Here is a 20,095-nt window from a genome sequence, read left to right as displayed (position 1 = left end):
GGGATGTCTCCTTTAAAAAAAGGACGATCAGTGCCCAGCAAGTGCAGAAGTGGCATGCTAAATAAAAGCTACCTTTGTGGCTCCTAGAAAGTGCATTATAGTATAACTGGGGTTGAGGATTAAGGGACTCCACTGAAAGGCAAAGAAAGGCACAGAATGATGGGCTAAATTTCCATTAATTTGGTCACATTGAAAACAACAGGATACATAGTGTTTGTCATAGAATTATGGGTAGCCAACATGGCTCTCTCGGATGCTGTTGGATTCCATCAGACCTAGACATCTGGCTATAACCCCTGATCTACACGTTTTAACTCCTCAGAACTAGAGACTGGTAAAGATCTTTGGCTTCTAAACACCCATTTATACATCGCCTATTTGAAATAAGCCCTGAGACAGTGTGCCAAAGTTCTATGTCCATGCAGAAACAATACAGGAATCTCCACCAAGCAAGGATGCGCCAGGGAAAAGAGAGTTACTCAAAGCCACAAGACTTGAGTAACAAGGAACAAAAAGCAGCAGCCTCAAGCTCTAGGTAGACAGGGGAGAAACATAAGAGGGAAGGAAGGGTGTGCCAATCAACAGCAGCCATAAATTCACTGTACCAAACAAACACTGTTTTATTTGACAATAAACCACGTCTACCAAGCAAGGTGGATAAATGGGTCTAGCCTTAAAATTCCATTGTCTAAAAATCTGGTTTAATGAGAATAGAGCGGAACTATCTTGCAGTCCTGAAGGGCATCAAGCAATTTTTATGGTTCCAATAGTAAACCTCTAACAGGTACAGTAGGCCAGGCCCTCCAGATGTTGCTTGACACCAGCTCCCATCCACCCAAGCCAGTTGGGCAACAATCAGAGGTTGTGGGAGTTGTAGGCATCTGTAGTCATCAACAACATCTGGAGGGAAGTCTGCAGGATCTGCATGCCACAGTAAATCAAGTAATCTCTAGCTCTCCTTACCCACTGAGAGTGAAGGACAAATTTATGATTTCAGATTATGAAGCTGGGAAGGAAAGAGATCACTTGTGCCTGACTCATAGCAGGTGTTCAGTTGTAACAATAAACCATGGTTATTGTTATAGGAATGAGCCTAGGTGAGCCTTGGGTTAACTCGTTTGCCCACCTCTTCCTATGATTCAACCACGGTTTGGAATTACATTCAAACCCTAAACTGTGCTTAACTTAGGATTCACTGAAATAAGCCAGAACCATAAAACCAAGGTTCAAAGGGGACTTGTTACAGTAAAACATAATTAAGATTAACCATTATTTGTGAAGGTTTTGATAAAATGAAGGGGGGGGGGGACTGTGGGAAAACAGAAGCAAAAGCTTCCAGTCTCCTCCTTGTGGTTCCACTTGAGAAGGTGGAAGTTGTTTATTGTTACATCTAAATGCAGCTATTGGAAGAAAATCTATATAGGTGCTTGAGCAAAGGTACTTGTCTGGAGCTACTGGAAAAAGAGGCTTTTGTCCTCTAATGTTGTAGCTGGATGACATGGTTTCCAGGCTTCTGTTACAGGCGTGCCCCCTCCTGTAAGGCAGACTAAGACCTACCAGTGCTCACTAAATTGCATCCAGTTATTAATGGTGTGGCCTTCATTAAAATATATGAGCTGAGCATAAAATATGCATTCAGCCTTCTGTCAAAAGCAACACTGGAACATTTAAGCAAGAAGATAATAGACACTGGTGGGTTTTACCAGACTGACGCCTAGTACTGGGAGGAAAAAAATCAAGTCCCCAAATCCCAACTTACTGATATAGTAATTGATATGAAAAATATTGATAGAAAAACTCCCTTTTCTCATTTAAAAAATCCTTTCTGTTAATTCACCACATTGCATTTCTCTGATTGTGTCACGATCTTATAAGGATTCTTGAATTGCTAGTAGCAAGCTGCCTTATAGTCAATCATGCCACTGGTCCACCTAGCTCAGAATGGCATGCACGGACTGGCAGCAACTCTGCAGGCTTTCCCAGCCTAATCTAGAGATGGCAGGGGTTGAACTTGGGACTTTCTGCATGAAAAGCGTTGGTTCTCCAGCTGAGCTACAGCCCCTCAGCTATAAACAATATTCATCCACATGAAAAAAAAAGAAAAAACCACCCAAGGTGAAGATGACTTTTTGCCATTTTAAAACTTGGAGCAAGTTTGTAAATCTCTCATCTTCTGAAACAAAATGGAATAGCAGCAGCTTTTAATTAAGATGCATCCAAACTCAACCTCAAAAGAAAATCAATTACCTTTAAAACTAAACCAAAACCCCAATTAAGACTGCTGCAATATATAACTATATTCATTACTTAGATGAGAAACAAATGCCATAGAACCCTCTTCTCTCAGAAAAAAAGTGAATTCCTGCTGAGGGTCGCTTCCCAGTCTTGCAAACCATTGAACTGGCTCCCCCCAGAGATAAGGAAAATTGATTAATTTATTAGAGAAGCTGGAACATTACAGTTGGGGCCAGGCATGGGCCGACTTCAGACCGATGACACACAGCAGTATCTAGGGGATAGGACTAACTAGCAAATTTTAGGTAAGCCCCTTTAGATATTAAAGCCCATGGATCCCCACAGCTGAAGAGGGGCTACAGACACTGACTTTTAAATAATAATGTATACTTTGGAAGCACGGTAGTGAACTAAGCAACTCATTCATGGATGGTCAAAACAGGATATTGGACCAGATGGACTTTGAGCCTGATCCAGAAATACTGTTCTTATGTTTTGGGAGGTGGGGGGTGGGAAGATATGGCAAACATTAGAGACAGGATCGCATACATTAAAAAGGAGTAACTTGTTTTCTAATAATAAAAAAACCCTGACGTTCCGTTTACTGCTTCTTTTGTAATTTTATGCCATATTCTTTTAATATGCTACTCTTATTCTACCACCTGCGTGGAATAATGTTGGAAGTTGCCCTGAGGGCTCCATTAGAGAAGAGGCATGGTATATTTCTGGTATGTCCAACAGGTGGATCTACTGGTTGATGGGGGGGGGATCCGTAGTTGATCATTCAATCCAATGGGTAGATCACTGCCAGGTTTTTTATAGTGGGAGTAGACTGCAGTGTCTTGAAAGTTGGACATGCCTGGTATATTTTATTTCTCAGATTCATCACCGTTCATTATATGTTATGTTTCTCAATACAAGATTTTTTAAATTATTTAAATTATTATTTATTAAATTAGTATACTGCCCTTCATCTGAAGATCACAGGGTTGTTCACAACATAAAAATATGAAAAGGGAATGCAAAATACATAATGAAACAAAAACAAACCGATAAGTACCACTCCCATAAGCATATTTAAAGGGTTTAAAGGTAAAGGTAAAGGTACCCCTGCCCGTACGGGCCAGTCTTGCCAGACTCTAGGGTTGTGCGCTCATCTCACTCTATAGGCCAGGAGCCAGCGCTGTCCGAAGACACTTCCGGGTCACGTGGCCAGCGTGACAAGCTGCATCTGGCAAGCCAGCGCAGCACATGGAACGCCGTTTACCTTCCCGCTGGTAAGTGGTCCCTATTTATCTACTTGCACCCGGGGGTGCTTTCGAACTGCTAGGTTGGCAGGCGCTGGGACCAAACGACGGGAGCGCACCCCGCCGCAGGGATTCAAACCGCCGACCTTTCGATCGGCAAGTCCTAGGTGCTGAGGCTTTAACCCACAGCGCCACCCGCGTCCCTATTTAAAGGGTTTATAGAATGCTAATCAGACAAAGGCCTGGTTATAGAGAACCATTTTCACCTGGTGCCTAAACATATGTAATGAATGTGCCAGGCCAACTTCCCTGGGAAGAGCATTCCACAAATAGGGAGCCTGTTATCATGTTGCCACCCTCTGGACCTCTCATGGAGGAGACACATGAAGAAGGGCTTCAGATGATGATTGCAGGGTCTGGGTTGGTTCATATGAAGAAAGGTGGCCCTTGGGGTCCTGAGAATAAAACCAACAAATCCAGAAGACCACACTGTAGGCTGCAAAATGGCAACAACTCCCCCTTACCTTTCCATAAATTTCATTGATTGTTACATGAACAAAGATAGAAGCTTCAGTCAGTCCCTCCAAATAAACATGACGGTAGCCTGGTGGAAGTGGAAACCAGCAATTAGTATTTGGTATGTCAAGATGCTACCACACCAAGCTAGGCATGTTAATATAGGATATACAGGCCTGCTTTAGGTGGCTGAGGATAAGACAAGACAATGAAGAGGCTTGGGCTTATTCTACCTCCCCCTTTGTACACATGAGACATTAGGCAGAAAATGTGAAATCAGTGCTTTTCAAGGTTGTAAAGGCACAAGCAATAATGGCTATGTCCACATCCCAGAGAAAAAGATTGCACTCCAGTCTAGGCACAACCAGTCGAGGCGCAAACGTCTGCAACATAGCCTGAATGCCCAGGGACAGAAGGACTAGGGAAATGGTCGTCAAAGACATCAGTTGCAAGAATCCCCACTCAGTCCTGGTCACAAAGTCTGCCACACATAATGACTTGACTCTGCTTCCTACTCTGATGTAGACTGCTGTTTTGCCTTGTTTGCCAATGCATTTCCTCCTTTCCAACAAAACCCCACATCTCAAGCTTCATAAGCAGAAAAGAAACCTAGCTAGAGCCCCCTCCCTTCCAATCCCACAAACTTACAGGACCAGCACGGGCTGAGACATGTTGTAATTTCACCCATACTGCCAGCCTATCAAAGATACGTAGGCAGAGGCACTAACCAGGCATAAGGCTGCTGAAGGCGACAGTCCTTTGTCCAACAAAGTCTCGGCCGATTGGATCATGATCCCAAACAAGAAACCGAACCAATGCTATCTCGGGCATGTGGATGTTGAAAGTGAGAGTTTCTTCCCACACAGGATTAAACCCTGTAAGGAGCAGAGAATACAAGTAGTCAAGCGCGGGAAGAGAAACAAGTAATCTAAGAACTCGCCCTGTTAACAAACCACCAAATGAGTCTACGCTGAAAGCCCAAGGGGTGTCTTACTTTGTGTTGGGTTATTCCAGCCCCTAGTCTAGTACCTGAAAATTACGGCGTCCCCAAAGAATACAGAAATTGGCAATTCCTGTTATCCTGCCTTCCATTCAAAAATAGAGGTAATTTCACCCACCAGCTTAAAGCCTCATGGACACTTGTAATAAAGTTTGCGCATTACAGTATATTCATCATCATCTTTTTTTAAGTTTATAAGCCTGTTCCTTGACACTGGTGCATGGCCAAATTGAGGCAAGAAAAACAAATGCAACGTGAGGCAGTAAAGGTCAATTCACAAATTATACTACTTGCGAATTGCGTTCTCTTTTACACTATGCAATTTTTTGAAATATGCTGTTACCCCATAATTGCTGTCAGTACCCACCAAGTATTATCATGAAGCATCAGACACTGCTCCGGTGCTGTGCCTGAACAGGAGACCTCATCACATGTCAAACATTTCTCACTCAACATGAGAAGGTTGTTGATATGAGTGGGTTTGACAATGCGCACTCATACATTAGGAGTGGCGCTTGTGTGCACAACCCATGGACATTTTGGAGCATTTCTGAGCTCGGGCAAAAGCCTGTGGTCTCAGGTCAATTCTAGCAATAGGAGCCAAGATGAAAGTTCAACTAGTCCATTCCCACAATGCTCAAAAACACTCCAGTAGGTACCCAACTAACATAAAGAGGTTAAGTGCACAGTGTCAGTCTGCATGGAATGAATAGTTGCATCCCCTTTCCCCCACAAATACAAAGGGGACATGATTGGAACCAGAGTGGGACAGGCTGTGGACCAAATTCTGGGGCCAAATATTGCCTAAGGCTGGCCCAGCCACAGGATGCCCAGTATTGACTATATGGAACTTGCCGAGCTGACTGGGAGACTCTGAGAGAGAAGAGATGGTGGAAGAAGATTGGAAGAAGTTTAAAGAATATTTGAAAAAATATGTTAACATTTAAATCTTATAATAGCTTTGGAAGTGGATATAGGCTGTAGGGTTAGAAGTAGAAGATAGCATATTTTAAAATAGTATTTGTAAGTGATAAAATGTGAAGATTTTTATAGTAAAAGTAAGCGTGATTAAAAAAATGGTTAGAAATTATGATATATGTAAACTGCTAAAGATGAGGTAAAATGAAAATCAGATAGGGGGGGACTTGGGGAAGCTCACCTAACAATGTTTAGAAAAAATAAGGATAGGACAAGAATTTGTATTGTTTGTTTTTCTGTTTGTGTTGTTTAATTGTGTTATAAATATTTTTTGGGGGGGTGGGGGAAGGATGCCCAGTATTGTTGCTATAGATGACTTCAACTCAAACAAACAAGAAATCCACTGACATGCTTCTTTCTCTCCTTTTTTTTTAATAGGTTCCCTGATAAAATGAATGAAATGCAATGACCAAGAAAAGGAGAAGTGACCTCTTTAAGTTGCTATTCCAACAGAAAAGAGAAAGTTGAAAGTTCAGGGGTGAAAATAAGGCCATCTACCAAAAGGTAGCTCCAAAGCTTGATAGAGCAGGAGGACAAGCAATTATTTCTTACCCTGACACTGGCAGTGATGAGGAAATCAATAGCCATTCAACGAATAACATGACATTTTTGTTAGCTCTTCTGAATGGCTGTTTCTGAGTATTGTGTTAGCTAACACAAATTTTCAGTGCTGTTGCTTCCTGTCCATTGTGACAGAAATTCAGTAATTGCTTGGCCCTGCCCTCTTCCATAACTCTCGATAAGAAGGATTTTTTTTTTAACCCATTCTCTAACCTTCTCATTATCTACAGAATTTGAGCCTACTCTTTATAACAACTGTGGCTTGTCATTCATACTGTGATCATATCTGCTAAAACGAACATCAGATTCTGTCCGCATAACTTGTGCTTAGTGATAACTTAACCTTTGGGCAGTCCCTTCTGGAGGGCTCTGATGAATCTTCACGAAGCAACACATTCAATTGCTTAATATTAATTAGTGGTAGCATGGGATACATATAAGACTCCAGCTCATTCTGGAAAACTGCACTTGATATTCTGATTTCAAAAGCGCTCATTGTTGCTGGCAGAAAGAACAAGCCAAATTTCACAATAAAGAAGTGGAAACCATAAATTTGCAGGTGGAGGCTTAGCCAAAATAGGGGGCAAAGAAGAACTGATACCAGAGGCAGAAGAATATAGGCAAAATGGCAAGTGTCTTGAATAATGGAAAAGTACTGAGATGATGGGACGCGGGTGGCGCTGTGGGTTAAAGCCTCAGTGCCTAGGGCTTGCCGGTCAAAAGGTCGGTGGTTCGAATCCCCGCGGCGGGGTGCGCTCCCACTGTTTGGTCCCAGTGCCTGCCAACCTAGCAGTTCGAAAGCACTCCCGGGTGCAAGTAGATAAATAGGGACCGCTTACTAGCGGGAAGGTAAACGGTGTTTCCGTGTGCGGCTCTGGCTCGCCAGAGCCGCGATGTCACACTGGCCACGTGACCCGGAAGTGTCTTCGGACAGCACTGGCCCTTGGCCTCTTTGAGTGAGATGGGCGCACAACCCTAGAGTCTGTCAAGACTGGCCCGTACTGGCAGGGGTACCTTTACCTTTACCTTACTGAGATGATATAAAAATAAGGCTAATCACATATGCCCAGTAGTAATGGGGAACTGAAATTGGCAGGAGAGGAGAAATTGAATAACTGAAGGAACATTATTAAGGCCACACTCATAACATACATTTAAAACAATATGATATCACTTTAAACAGTCATAGCTTTACCCAAAGAATTCTGGGAGCTGTGGTTTGTTAAGGTTGCTGAGAGCTCTTAGGAAACCCCCATTCTCCTCACAAAGCTACATTTTTTCCAGAGCAGTTTTACAATCAATCCCTCCTGACAACACTCACGGCTTGCATATAACAAACATACATATAGCTTGCAGCCTCTTACCATTGTCATCCACCACCCTGGTCTGGTCTTTGCAGCAGTCGACCGGTAACCCAATAATTTCCACCTCAACAAATGGATCAATTATCTGCTTGAGACATTTTTGGAAACAGAAAAGACATATTTCAAATAATTATTTCATCTTTCCAAAGCATGCCCGCAAGACAGCAATTTTATAGACCTACCGGCATAATATATTAGGTTACAATTTTCCATTATATTAGATCACAACCAAGTAATTAAAAGCAAAAGTTGAGGTTTGAATTTGTTCAGAAGCCAAAATGTGGATTCATCTGTTGCAGTCTTGATAATTCTTTTATAGCAAGGGCTGAGAGAGATCATTAGGATTCTGGAGACAAGCATAGGATGTTTTCAGGCAATTTTGGGCTCAAGTCTAACACTCCCTTCACAATGACAATATTGTGGCCCACAGCTCTGTGCTTGAGCACATTCTTAACATCACTAGCATTTGGGGTCTTCCTGATGTTGCTGGAACTACAATTCACACCATCCTTGACTGGCTGAGGTAGATGGGAGTTGGATCCAGATAGCACCTGAAAGGTCACAGGTTCCTTAAATAACCTGTTAAAGTATCCAAGGATAGACTTCCCTTCCTGAGATCTTGCAGAGCCATAATCCAAGCTCTTATTTTTACTATCGGAAATTTGTTTCACTTGTCTGTTCTAAATATCAGCGTGTTGCTTAAAATGTTTATTTGGTTTGTTTTTCAAATTTCTACCTTGCCCTTCCTCCCAAAGGAGTCCAGGAGAGAAAGCAAGAAAGAAGTGCAATTAAACCTAAAATAAAAACATGTTTGGAACATCAAAAAACATCAAAAAAACACCTGAACACATCTCTGAAGACATAGGCTCACAGCTGAGCAAGGTTTGCAGGAACAGTTTCTCTCAGCCACCAAATGCCTGGATGAGCGGAAATGTTTTTAAACTCTTCCTGCAGGTTAATGAGGGAGACAGATGCACTCCAACAGGGAGGGCAGCCCACCAATTTTCTAACATGTACTTCACATTAAAGAGTTAAATAGCTGCTTCATCGCACCACGCTGTCAAGAGGACAAATTTTATTAACGAACCTTTCCGTCCCTCCAGGGTGCAATCCAATGTGTCATGAAAGGTGAACAGAAAATGCCGTAATGAGGCCAAGTGTTGAGTAAACAGAAAAGACGACTATGTGAGCAGGGTGCCTTCTCTAGCTGCATAAACTCTATAGAGAAGAGATATGCCTGTCCTCATAAGCCCCCACCTTTGTATTTTGAACATTATGAAACCGTAAAGATACAAATTATTGCAAACTCCCAAGCCAGAAACTTTCAGGGAATATGTCCCTAAATCATTAAACAGAAATGCATGGTGAATTTCACAATTTAGCCTTCAGCGCAGTGATAAATTAATAAGATGTTTATCCCACACTAAGATAGCAGCTGTGGGTGAATAAAATTCAGGTGTGCGCCACGCATATTCTTAAGAAGTGCTGTAGGCAATGTGCACATCCATACTCAGAGACTGGAAAACCACAAAAGCTATCATCAACGTTGTTTACCTCTCCTCTGTCTCCTAACACTGAGTCCGGAGGTTTCGGTAGCTGCTGCCCACTGATGATTTTGAGGAGAAGTTGCTTCTTAGGGAAAGCAGGCAGTGGATCTGTAGAATAGGGATTGAACGTCCCTAGAGGGTGCAAAGAGTACAAAAGCGTACAGTCCTTCAGATAAGGAGTCATGTGTGTCTTACGCACTTCTAAATAAAAGCAAGCAGTCAACAAGTAACATACAAATTCAACTATGCAATGATCCCCATACCCAGAATTACTTTCTTCTTATACTTTGGGGGATGTGTTTGCCTGCCAATCTGGATGACTGCAGGTACTTCACATACACAATTCATTGGCTGTGGCCAGGGCAGGATTTAGGTCTGATGAGGCCCTAAGCTACTGAAGGTAATGGGACCCTTTATATGTCCATCTGTCCTTTGTCAACAACAAATGGTCACTGTTTTTTGTGTTGAATATAAGCTACAGTGATACCTCGGGTTACATACACTTCAGGTTACAGACGCTGCTAACCCAGAAATATTACCCGGGGTTAAGAACTTTGCTTCAGGATGTGAACAGAAATCGTGCTCCAGCAGCAGAAGGCCCCATTAGCTAAAGTGGTGCTTCAGGTTAAGAACAGTTCCAGGTTAAGAACAGACCTCCAGAATGAATTAAGTTCTTAACCCGAGGTAGCGCTGTATATGGTAATTTATGGATCTAATAGGTATCTAAAGCCATTTGCACATAACAAATAGGAGTCTACACAACACAAAACACTTGCTGTATGTAGGTTTTATTTTATTTTATTGTTTTTTATCTTATATTTTGGAAATGTACATCCAGTTGTTGTTTTTTCCTTTAATTTTTTTTGGGGCCCCCAAGAGACTGGGGCCCTAAGCAATAGCTGGCCGTGGGATAAAACATCAGGCCTGTGTTAATCAGTTAATGCAATGGTTCCGCCACCATTCTATTATTTAGTTCATTTATCCTCCTCTGGTTATTGGATTCTGTAAGTTTTATTGCTTATGTTAGGCACTTCTACCCCACCCTTCAACAAGTCAGCTCTTTTATTTCTATCAGCTTTGCCTGGAAATTTATCACTGTCAAAGGACTGTCGTTATTACCATTAATGAACATATTGCAGCCTGATTGTTGACAATAAAGATGGTGAGCCTGCGGCTCTCAAGATGTTTTCTTGCTACATCTCCCAGCCAGTACGTTCAATGATCAAGTATAAAGGGAGTTGTAGTTCAACAATATCTGATAGGCATAGCTTCCTCAATTTATAAAGCTCTAATAACACTAGAATATGGCAATCTATTGTACAGAGAACGCCATGGGAAGTGGACCTAGATGTGGAAATACCAAATGAAAACTTGGTGGCTTTGTGGTCTGAGAGACTGTTGAAATCTGCTTCTGCAAAAATAAGGGAAGCCTCATTAAAACGTCTGCGTAGGTGGCATTATATGCCGGTGGTTATCCTGAATATCTAAGGAAGTCAATCCCAATTGTTGCAGGGGATGCAGTCAAAAGGTCCATATTTCCATATGTGGTGGTGTTGTGACATCATCAAACGCTTCTGGAATGCTGTCTTCAAATAAATAAGCTTGATTGAAATGTCTGCTGCACTAGCACTACTTGGGCTTAGGATCCTGTCTGCTCATGATTATCCTAAACATGACCTCTTATCCTTTCTATTAACTCTTGCTTGTTTGGAGATAGCCAGATGTTGGAAAACTGGTAATGGGCTGAATGAACATTGATTCTTGGTGTAACAGAGTATGGTCAGTAGCATTGGCTGAGAAACTAACATGCTAGGTGAGAGCGGCAAAGGGCAAACACAATCCATATTCCTTTTATAACATATGTCAAATGTCTATTGAATACATAAATAGATCAGACTGTGGTAGGAATACACCCAGCACTCATGGGGAAATGTGGTGTGATCTCTTAGAGTAATCAAACGAAACTTTAACATATGACAAGTTACTTGTTGTTTACTTTTGTAACAACTGTTTTCTCAAAATTTATCTTCTGTACCATGAAATAAATAAAAATAGTGTGTGTGTGTGTATATATATATATGTGTGTATATATATATATATATATATATATATATATATATATATATATATAACAATACCTGGTAGGCCACAGGCTTCCCATCCTTGGTCACAAATAATGCATGTATAATAGCATTGCAGGACTAAAATGCATTGAATGGTACTACCTTTGCACATCTGCTGGGGTTTCAGGACGTATCCACAGTTGCCATTCATCCTGAACTTGGCTTGGTTCAACTGCATCACACGCCCATCAGACTGATAGTTTAACGCCACTGTGAAATTAGCAATAGCTTGTGTTACTCATAAACTTCACATGCATCAAACAAAACCTTGTGTGGTTTCTGCTCATAAAGATAAACCCAGAGTTAAGTTAGTGGTGCTTCATCCCTACTGAAATCAAAGGGACTTAACGACTAACTTGGCTTGTTAATTTCAATGGAAACAAGATTCAACTTACAATTTTAACCATGTCTACTCAGAGGTTACGGGACGCGGGTGGTGCTGTGGGTTAAACCACAGAGCCTAGGGCTTGCTGAACAGAAGGTCGGCAGTTCAAATCCCCGCGACGGGGTGAGCGCCTGTTGCTCGGTCCCTGCTCCTGCCAACCTAGCAGTAAACGGTGTTTCCGTGCGCTGCTCTGGTTCGCCAGAAGCGGCTTACTCATGCTGGCCGCATGACCTGGAAGCTGTACGCCGGCTCCCTCGGCCAATAAAGTGAGATGAGCGCCACAACCCCAGAGTCGGCCACGGCTGGACCTAATGGTCAGGGGTCCCTTTACCTTTACCTTTAGTTAGAGGTTAAGTCCTATTGAATTCAACAGGGCTTACTCTTGGGCAAGTGGGGTTAAGACTGCAGCCTAAGTTAGCCTGGATCCTGCCCATAAAATAGTTTTGTACGCTTTCCCCCTCCCCATAATGCAATTGCCTTTGATTTTAAGCAGATAAATGGGATTTAATGAACAAAGTATATATTTCTCTTGAAGGCTGCATTCCCTCTGGGGCAATCTGTTAGGAGCTGCATGCTGGTAGCATGTAGTGCCAAAGTCAAAAGTTGGTGAGATCTGAACCAAAAGTGGACATACCTCCCCCCCCCCACTTATTTCTATCCAACACCTCTTTTCTCTCTTTGTAACAGCTCTCCTCTTCCTTTTGACATCCTTATTCTTTTCTGACACCCCTCCTCCTCCTCTCTTGCCAGTTTTTAAAAATGCTTTACTGCAGTTTGGTAAAACATCAGTATGGTGTAATTTCCTAACAATAGGGTTTTAAGCAACAGTGAATATAATTTTGTAACTTTCTGACACTCTTCTCCCTTCCCCTCCTGCCCTCCCTTATCTTCCTCCCCATCCAGCAGGCAGCTGGGATAGGGACATCTGAAAAAAATGGGGTGAAAGTAGATCAATGGGCACCTGGGTATTGTGTGCATATTCCTCACACGTGTACACTGCAGCACCCACCTAGCTGGCAGCCCACGTTCCAATATGCCAAAGGGTTGAAGTTGCTGGAGTCAATCCGATATGCAGATGGGTAGATTCTGGTGAGCTGCTTCTGGTTATAAAGCATAAACTGCTCTGCCTTCTGTTGCACCACCTGGTGTGCTCTCGACTCGCTGAAGGATAACACATTCCCCACAGATCCTACATGTTGAAAAGGAAAATAACCAGGAAAAGAAGATATGGTCAAGTATGACACAAAATGTGTTGTGTATACACACACACACACACACACTAGTGTTGCGCCCGACGTTTGCCTGAGGACAATTTGGAAATAAATGTGCTTCTGAGGAGTTAGGTTCAAAGCCTCCTCTCCCCTCTAAATGTGCATTTTTAAACAGCTGTTATTTCCTCTGATCTGTTGCTTCAGTGCCTCTTTATACTTGAAACACTTTCTTTTGGTGAAACAGCTTGGGGGCCTGGAGGAAATCAAGACTCACGAGAACACCTTTGTCTACCCAGCTGCCCTGGGCCTCATTGAGAAATATTTTCCTGACAATGAAGGTGAAAACTCAATTTCGGAAACAGGAGAAGGACCGACACCTTCACCTTTCTTGACGACTTTAAATTCTGAGTGAGAGACCAGCCCAAAACACACTTTCTTGACTTGGCAGCATATTTGACTTGACTATTTAAAGCTCTGCAAGTGGAAAGCATTCATTTGTAACAAATAGCTTTTTTTTTTAATGAATAACTAATTTAAAAAGAAGTCTTCTCAGTCAGGGTCATGCTGCAAATGTAATGGTCCTATGCTATGTTATGCTTTCAGTGAGGGCAAATGAAGTCTATGCGTATGGGAAGCGAACACAGCTGCCATTTACCAAGACAACATGATCAAATACTCCCCCTTTTGTTACAAAGTGGCTGTTTGCTATAGCCTCACTCACCAAATATAATGGGCATTGAAATAAGTTTAGTTTCATATACATAACCATTCAAGTTGGCATTTTCGAACCATATCTACAACTGCATTATCAAACAGAACACATGTTCAGTGTCATGACTAGTTCCTCCAAGATGTTCAAATACAAAACTATTTATCTAAATGGAGAATGTCTAATATTCAGATGATGAACATATTGAGGTGGGGGGGAGGACCACAAGTGCTATTCTTTGCAAACCACTGATTTCAAACAGGCTTTCCTGAGTCGAATACAGTGGTGCCCCGCAAGACGAAATTAATTCGTTCTGCGAGTTTTTTCGTTCTACGAGTTTTTTCGTCTTGCGAAGCACCAATGTGTATTGACGGTTTCCCATAGGAATGCATTGGCGGTTTTTTTAAAAAAGGCGCAAGACGTTTCGTCTTGCGAAGCAAGCCCATAGGGAAATCCGTCTTGCGAAGCAACTCAGAAAACGGAAAACTCTTTCGTCTTGCGAGTTTTTCGTCTTCCGAGGCATTCGTCTTGCGGGGCACCACTGTATATATTAAGCACACGTGGAGAATTCAAAAAAGGACAGGACCAAATTTTTCAAGGCATTTCTGGAAGAAATCGGTCTCAGTATCAAAGCTGCATGAAGCCTGCACTTCTAACAAAAAATATATGTTCATAATTTTGAATCAAGATAACAAGTTTTGCAACAGAAAAAAAACCCAGTCAATTTCATGGCCTGTTGAAATAATTATAAAATTAAACGCATTTGTAATATTTGCTGAAGTGACAGGGAAGGGGCCAGAATACTGAGTCTCAGACCTTGGTCCCTCCTCACACATCACTTTACCAGGTGATGCAAACTCAACTTGCACATAAGGACTATAAATATGGGCTATAATTCCAGGGGACGCGGGTGGCGCTGTGGGTTAAAGCCTCAGCGCCTAGGGCTTGCCGATCAAGAGGTCGGCGGTTCGAATCCCCGTGGCGGGGTGCGCTCCCGTTGTTCGGTCCCAGCGCCTGCCAACCTAGCAGTTCGAAAGCACTCTCGGGTGCAAGTAGATAAATAGGGACCGCTTACTAGCGGGAAGGTAAACGGCGTTTCCGTGTGCGGCGCTGGCTCGCCAGAGCAGCGATGTCACGCTGGCCACGTGACCCGGAAGTGTCTCCGGACAGCGCTGGCCCCCGGCCTCTTGAGTGAGATGGGCGCACAACCCTAGAGTCTGGCAAGACTGGCCCGTACGGGCAGGGGTACCTTTACCTATAATTCCAGCTGAAGAAGAGCTAAGCTTGGGTTTAACTCTCTCGCTGCAATTATGCTTTTCTAGGATTGGCTCACACCCTTCTTTTTTTTTTTTTGTAGGGGAGGGAAAGGATACCAAATTATTTATCCACTCTCAGGTTTGATGTTTCTGTTTTGCTTGTACCAAACTTTTTTTAAAAAATGCAGGAGACACATAGCCCTGATTAGAGAATCGAGAAATTCCCGCTGTGTAATTCAGAAAACTCCAACTATTTTCACTAGATGGGATTGTTCCATGAAAGAGCTGTCAGCACGTTTCCAGCTGGATTTTGACCAATTCTCTGAAGATGCTCGTCAGGAATATGCAATGATTTCACCTCAATCTGCATTTGACATGCCAACCTTGGCTGAAATGTGCTTGAATCAAGAAAGGTGTCTCTCTGCGTAACAAAAAGCACACTGAGCACAAAAACTACCCCTGGAGCTTAAAGCCTCTTCTTCCCCCACAAATAATGCTTATAAAGGGACAGGTCCTCTTAATTAAAGTCTATCCCCAAGCAGAAACTTGTCACTTGTCACACGCTGAAGGCTGCTTTCGGTGGGAAGAACATGTCACTTTTACATGTTGAAGGCGACACAACTTGTCACAGCTTTCGATTCTGAGGAAGGTGAGAAGAGCAATCCTGTTTTGTAATGAGGCTGTGCCGCCTTCCAGTGGAGAAAGAGGGAAGGCATAGCAAGCGGGTGGGATAAGCCCATAAAACAGGAATCATAGAATCATAGAATCATAGAGTTGGAAGAGGCCACAAGGGCCATCGAGTCCAACCCCCTGCCAAGCAGGAAACACCATCAGAGCACTCCTGACATATCGTTGTCAAGCCTCTGCTTAAAGACCTCCAAAGAAGGAGACTCCACCACACTCCTTGGCAGCAAATTCCACTGTCGAACGGCTCTTACTGTCAGGAAGTTCTTCCTAATGTTTAGGTGGAATCTTCTTTCTTGTAGTTTGGATCCATTGCTCCGTGTCCGCTTCTCTGGAGCAGCAGAAAACAACCTTTCTCCCTCCTCTATGTGACATCCTTTTATATATTTGAACATGGCTATCATATCACCCCTTAACCTCCTCTTCTCCAGGCTAAACATGCCCAGCTCCCTGGGGCAGAAGAGGCAGGAGCCAAGCTGGAAAGGAAGGATGGGACTGAGAAACTCATACTACCAAAGCGGGATGGGTTTTTGCATGAACCAGGTGTATGTTTATATCAGGGGACTGCCATAGGAACAGGGGAGTGAGAGCCTCCGATGCTTCTGAAGAGCAGCTCCTCCTCCAGCAGTGGGGAAAGCCACGCCTCCAGTGGAGAAGAGAGGGAAGGGGGCAGCCAAGCAAAGGGAGGGCTCAAGGATGCTGCTGAGAGCCCAAGCGCCTCACCTAGCCCGGCTGGCCAGGAGCCACACATGCCGCTTCCGTCACCAAGCTTATGCAGAGGGGTGAAACGTAAAGGGGGAGGTGGAGATTTGGGGTGTCTAAGTTCTTATGTTGGGGGGGGCGGAAGGGTCCACTCCCGTAATCTGCAAGTGACTAAGATGGAAATGAACTTTGTGGTTCGGCACTGTAAATAGTTTGCACCAATAAAACCTGTAAAAGACAGGTCGGAGTCTTTCCTGGACTCACGAGCAACCACCACCAGCGCCTGACAGTTTGGGATGGCACTTGAGCATCACTTTTAAGCTCAAAAATAAGAAGTGTGTGATTGCAATGCACAAAGCACCTAAACCCACACCACTCCCCCACGAAGATCCCATTGTTATAACCTCAAAGTCTACAGAAGGATCACAAATCAACAAGATTTGTGCAACAGCATAGTGGCAATATCAAGGGACTCATATTCACCTCAACTTGCAGAGGAGAAATTCCCACATGCTCATCTACTATATATTTGGGGAAGTAGTTTGCCTGCCTGCTTGCTTGCTTGTCTGTCTGTCTGTCTGTCCTTTATGGGTTCAGACATCTTGAGATATTGCTGCCATACTCAGCACAAGGATTCCTGAGGTGGGGGCAGTGGTCTTTGTCTACATTTGGACACCAGACACCATTTTGAATCAAGATGGCAGGCCCAAATATGACTTGGGAGGTTTCGCTAGGGAGAGGAGGTAGTTTTTGCCATTTTTTTTGCAAACGCCATGTCCGCACACCCCCAAACTCACAAATTACTCTAGCCATTTAAAAATCTTTGCTTGTTTCTTTGAATTACTAGGCAGTGCCCGGCACCCCCTGCTACTTCCTTATACAGGAGCAAATAATATATTTGACAGCAGGAAAAGGATGTTCCCCAGTATTCACCCACAGCCTTACCGTCATCAACTATGTCTTGAGCTGCTACCGAATTGGTGTACACCACTAAATCAGAAAGATCGCGACACAGCTTCATCGTTTTTCTCCGCCGACCCAACCTGCTGAATAATGGTAGAAGAGGGGGATTTTTTTTCTAAATGGCTAGATTTGTCAGCTTCTCTCTCTATCCTACTACTAAGCCCAGACGAATCCAATGCCTTTTCTTAAACAACAACAGTTATTACTTGACTAGAAGGCATGCTACAAAATAAAAGACAACCAAACAGAGGAAAGAAGTAGGCTGGCCAAGAGGTGAAGCCTTTTTCCAAAACTCTAATTCATTTTTTTTAACCCTGCCTCTGCCTCTCTGCCCCACAACCCATCCTTCATACAGATATGCCTTCCAGATACATCTCTCCAACGGAAGCAACAGGTTCTGGATAGAAATAAGTTCTCTTATTAAATGAAGGCAAGATGTGTAGGACAATAGGAAGAGAGAGTTTTGGATCTACAGCAAATATATGCTTTGTTTATTACATTCAGTAGCATAATGAGTTTAGACAGGCAATATTTTTGGTTCTGCCTGTTTTCATCTAAAAATTGAATATGTCCTCACACACAAACACCCAGTATTGCTTTATTCATTCTAAAAAGCTAGTGCCGGTTACATTCCGGGGAAAATGTACATTTGCAGATTGCCTGATTTGGCAGTAAAACAGCTGGGGAAAAGTGACAATTACTAACCTGTATAGCTGTCCAGGTTCCTTCCCAGAACAATTCTGTTGAGAATCCTCATCATCAGATGTGCTATGAGATTTGGGCCTTGGTTTTGCAGCCTTCTGATTGAGAAAACAATATCTGATTTAACCGTGTGGTGAACTATAAAAAGTTACCGTTCATTTCCAGTGTGGTCTGCTTAGGCTGCATTCACACTGAAGTCCCCCCCCCCCCCATTTTTACCTCCCCATTTTCACAATGTTTACCTAACTGTTAATTTCTGCATTCTGATTGAGATTTCACATGGTTTAAAAGCCACTTACAGAAATATAGTGGAATACAGAACAAGTTTAGTGCTCATTTTTCTGTTATTTGCAAACAAGTTTGCGTCCCCGTCCCCCAGCCAGAAACAAGTACAGTGGTACCTCGGGTTACATATGCTTCAGGTTACAGACTCCGCTAACCCAGAAATAGTACCTCGGGTTAAGAACTTTGCTTCAGGATGAGAACAGAAATTGTGCAGCGGCAGTGCGCCAGCAGCAGGAGGCCCCATTAGCTAAAGTGGTGCTTCAGGTTAAGAACAGACCTCCGGAACAAATTAAGTTCTTAACCCGAGGTACCACTGTACTCAACTTTTGCTAAATTCCACTGTATTTCTGGGTGTGGCTTTTATGTTGTGTGAAAGCTCAAACAGAATGCAGAAATGAAGAGTTGGGGAAATGATGTGAAAATAGAATAAGTTGCCATGTGAATGCAGCCTCAGGCTAACGGGAGCTGCCCAGGGTCCCAAAAGGAGATTTCCCTCACTCTTTACTCCCTTGAGCATTTTAAATGGAAGGATCAGGGATTGAACCTGGAACATTTGGCATGCAAATTCATGCACTCTTGTCATTGAGCTACTGCCCTAAGCACTATTACCAAGAGTTATGTTCGATTTACAAAGGTTTTGCTCCAGCCAAGATTGATAGCTGGTAAGAGTGATGTTAACATACATGAGAGAGTGCTGGAGGGGAAATAGATAGGATGCACAGACAGGACCCAGGGGGGTGGAGTCAGTGGGACTATAAAACCAGTTCTGGGAGGAGTTCTGGGAGGAGGTCGTTGGGAGTTGTTGGTGGGTAGTTGGTTGGATTTAGTGGGTTGGTTGGTTGGGAAAGGCAGTTGGTAATAGAGAGACAGATAGGGCCGTGGGTTCTTGAGTGTGGGGAGGTAGGGAGAGGAAAATACGACTAAGAAAGTAAAGAGCAACAACGTTTGGAATGCTGTAAAAGTTTTGTTTGTGTCTGAAATAAAATACACTCTTCTTTATTAATTGAGAAGCTGACTGAGACTGAAGTGATTTTACCAGGGAGGACCTGGTTGGTGGCAGCGGATTAGTGGTGTTCGGGTCAATAGTCCGTGAGACGACCGGGGGCTCCATACGAACACCACAGTAAGTCCTGTTGATTTGACTGGGAAATAATTAATTTAATTGAGAAAGAATGAGCTCTCCCACTGAATTTGATGGCAAACCATCTTACTACCTGCTAGGCACATACCAAAAGGTGAGAGAACTGAACAAATCTTCAGTTGTAACAGCGATCGTAAACTGCTTGCAAAAGAGCAGCCAGTTTACAGAGAACTAGGTTGCTATAAAGTCCTCAAACTTGTATAATTTAAGATTTTTTATGGGGGAGGGGTGGGGGAGTTACGCAGAGTGCTGAAACCCATTGTCACAATCATTTTATACCTACTTTCACAGACAGCAATGTATTTTGAAGGAAGGAAAGAAAGAAAGCAGAAAACAACCCAGGCATTTTTCTCCCCGTGCGTCTATTTCTCTGTCGACCCTGAAATGTCAGTATTTCAAGGATTTATTGAATGAGTGGCATGGGAAGGTCAAAGAAAAAGTATGGGACTATGGTGAAGGACACTGGCGGGGACGTCCAGCAAAATG

At 43.1% G+C, this 20,095-nt stretch overlaps 1 protein-coding gene across 16 annotated transcripts in view; it reads right to left on the bottom strand.

The window, feature by feature from the left end:
- PLCH1 (phospholipase C eta 1) overlaps nt 1-20,095 on the bottom strand; it is a 140,160-nt gene that overhangs the window by 8,430 nt on the left and 111,635 nt on the right. For 6 of the 16 annotated variants that reach the window (XM_083442542.1, XM_083442537.1, XM_083442543.1 and 3 more), the window contains 9 exons: nt 18,187-18,281; nt 17,464-17,564; nt 12,966-13,145; nt 11,674-11,781; nt 9,456-9,580; nt 7,902-7,986; nt 4,727-4,873; nt 4,007-4,086; nt 73-132 (listed from right to left, as the gene is read on the bottom strand). In XM_083442542.1, the coding sequence (XP_083298668.1) occupies nt 73-132; nt 4,007-4,086; nt 4,727-4,873; nt 7,902-7,986; nt 9,456-9,580; nt 11,674-11,781; nt 12,966-13,145; nt 17,464-17,564; nt 18,187-18,281 (981 nt within the window). The remainder of the gene's footprint in view (nt 1-72; nt 133-4,006; nt 4,087-4,726; nt 4,874-7,901; nt 7,987-9,455; nt 9,581-11,673; nt 11,782-12,965; nt 13,146-17,463; nt 17,565-18,186; nt 18,282-20,095) is intronic. The other 10 variants (XM_083442545.1, XM_083442544.1, XM_083442550.1 and 7 more) reach the window with 6 other exon arrangements.

This window comes from Podarcis tiliguerta (assembly GCF_965153285.1).
Source record: "Podarcis tiliguerta genome assembly, chromosome: 5".
Lineage (NCBI taxonomy): Eukaryota > Metazoa > Chordata > Lepidosauria > Squamata > Lacertidae > Podarcis > Podarcis tiliguerta.
This window is presented reverse-complemented; position numbering and strand designations above follow the sequence as displayed.